This window comes from Microtus ochrogaster, unplaced genomic scaffold (assembly GCF_000317375.1).
Source record: "Microtus ochrogaster isolate Prairie Vole_2 unplaced genomic scaffold, MicOch1.0 UNK74, whole genome shotgun sequence".
Classification (NCBI taxonomy): Eukaryota; Metazoa; Chordata; class Mammalia; order Rodentia; family Cricetidae; genus Microtus; species Microtus ochrogaster.
The window spans coordinates 1038436-1040138 of NW_004949172.1; the positions used below are offsets into that span (position 1 = coordinate 1038436).

Below are 1703 nucleotides of genomic sequence, written 5' to 3' on the forward strand. Positions count from 1 at the left end.
TAGCAGTGCTGGAAGTTGCTCTGTAGACCAGGCTGGCCTCGAGATCTGCCTGCCTCTGCCTCCTCAGGGCTGGGATTAGGTTGTGTGCCACCACCACCTGGCTTCTTCTTCCTTTTTTTTTTAAGTTAAAGAAGAAAACAGTAGACTTATACAGCAGAGTCATTTAGGAAGCATGTTACTAATTCAAAACCCAGTCTTCTTGTGGGAATTCTGGCTCAGTGGGTTTTGGGGCTGGCCCGGAAATGTACATGGGAATGTACTATTTGTTGTGAGATAGGGCATCCAAAACTGGCCTTGAATTCTCAATCCTCCTACCTCATCCTCCTGAGATCTGGGATCATAAGTGTATACCCTCATCCTTGGTTAGTGTGCATATTATTATTATTTTTTAATCTTTTAAAAAAAAGATTTATTTATTATGTATACAGAGTTCTATCTTCATGTATCCCTGCAGGCTAGAAGAGGGTGCCAGATCTCATTTCTCATTACAGATGGTTGTCAGCCAATATGCAGTTGCTGGGACTTGAACTCAGGACCTCTGGAAGAGCAGTCAGTGCTCTTAACCTCTGGGCCATCTCTCCAGCCCCCGTATATTAAATTTTAAAATTACATTTATTTATTTAGTCTCTCTCTCTCTGACTCTGTGTGTGACACACACATGTTCATGCATGCCAAGGTCAAAGGAAAACTTGTGGAAGAGCTCTCTCCCTTTCTGCCATGTGGATTTCAGGGAATGAACTCAGGTTATCAGGCTTAGCAGCAAGCATCTTTACTGGCTGAGTCATCTTGCTGGCCAATATCTCAATTTTGTTGAGATTGTTTCTCATCAGCCTGTGTGGTGGTTTGAACAAGAATGATCCCCATGAGCTTATATGTTTGTATGCTGGCTCCACAGTTAATGGAACTCTTTGGGAAGGATTAAGAGGTGTGGCCTTGTTGGAGGAGATGGGTGTCACTGAGGTTTGTCACTCTGAGGTTTCAAAAGCCCAGGATCAGTTTCATTCTCTCTCCGCCTGCTGCCTGGAATTTAGCACTTAAGATCCCTACGACCGCTCCAGTGCCAGGCCTGCCTGCTGCCAGCACCATGACAATCATGGACTCACCCCAGAATCTGTAAGAAAGCCCTCAATTAAATGCCTTTCTTTAATAGCAGTCTTGGTCAGGGGCTGGAGAGATGGCTCAGAGGTTAAGAGCACTGGCAGCTCTTCTAGAAGCCCTGAGTTCAATTCCCAGCAACCACATGGTGGCCCACAACCATCTATAATGGATCTGGTGCCCTCTTCTGTCAGGCATACATGCAGGCCGAACACTGTGTACATAATAAAGAAATAATTCTTTTTTTTTTTTCCCCGAGACAGGGTTTCTCTGTAGCTTTGGAGCCTGTCCTGGCACTAGCTCTTGTAGACCAGGCTGGCCTCGAACCCACAGAGATACACCTGCCTCTGCCTCCTGAGTGCTGGGATTAAAGGCGTGCGCCTCCACCACCTAGCTAAGAAATAATTCTTTTTTTTTTTTTAGATTTTATTTATTTATTAAGCATACAATGTACTGCTGGCAAAGAAGGCACCAGGTCTCATTACAGATGGTTGTGAGCCACCATGTGGTTGCTGGGAATTGAACTTGGGACCTTTGGAAGAGCAGCCAGTGCTCTTACCCTCTGAGCCATCTCTCCAGCCCCCAGAAATAATTCTTAAAAAAAAAAA

The 1703-nt window shown here is 45.0% G+C and overlaps 1 protein-coding gene across 1 annotated transcript in view; it reads right to left on the reverse strand.

Annotated features, from left to right (window-relative positions):
• The window catches only part of LOC101994365 (nectin-2-like), a 5077-nt gene extending 4757 nt beyond the window's left edge, over window positions 1-320 (reverse strand). Inside the window, exon 1 of the mRNA XM_005370326.1 lies at window positions 316-320. Coding sequence (XP_005370383.1) covers window positions 316-320 — 5 coding nt within the window. The remainder of the gene's footprint in view (window positions 1-315) is intronic.
• Between the last annotated feature and the right edge of the window lie 1383 nt (window positions 321-1703).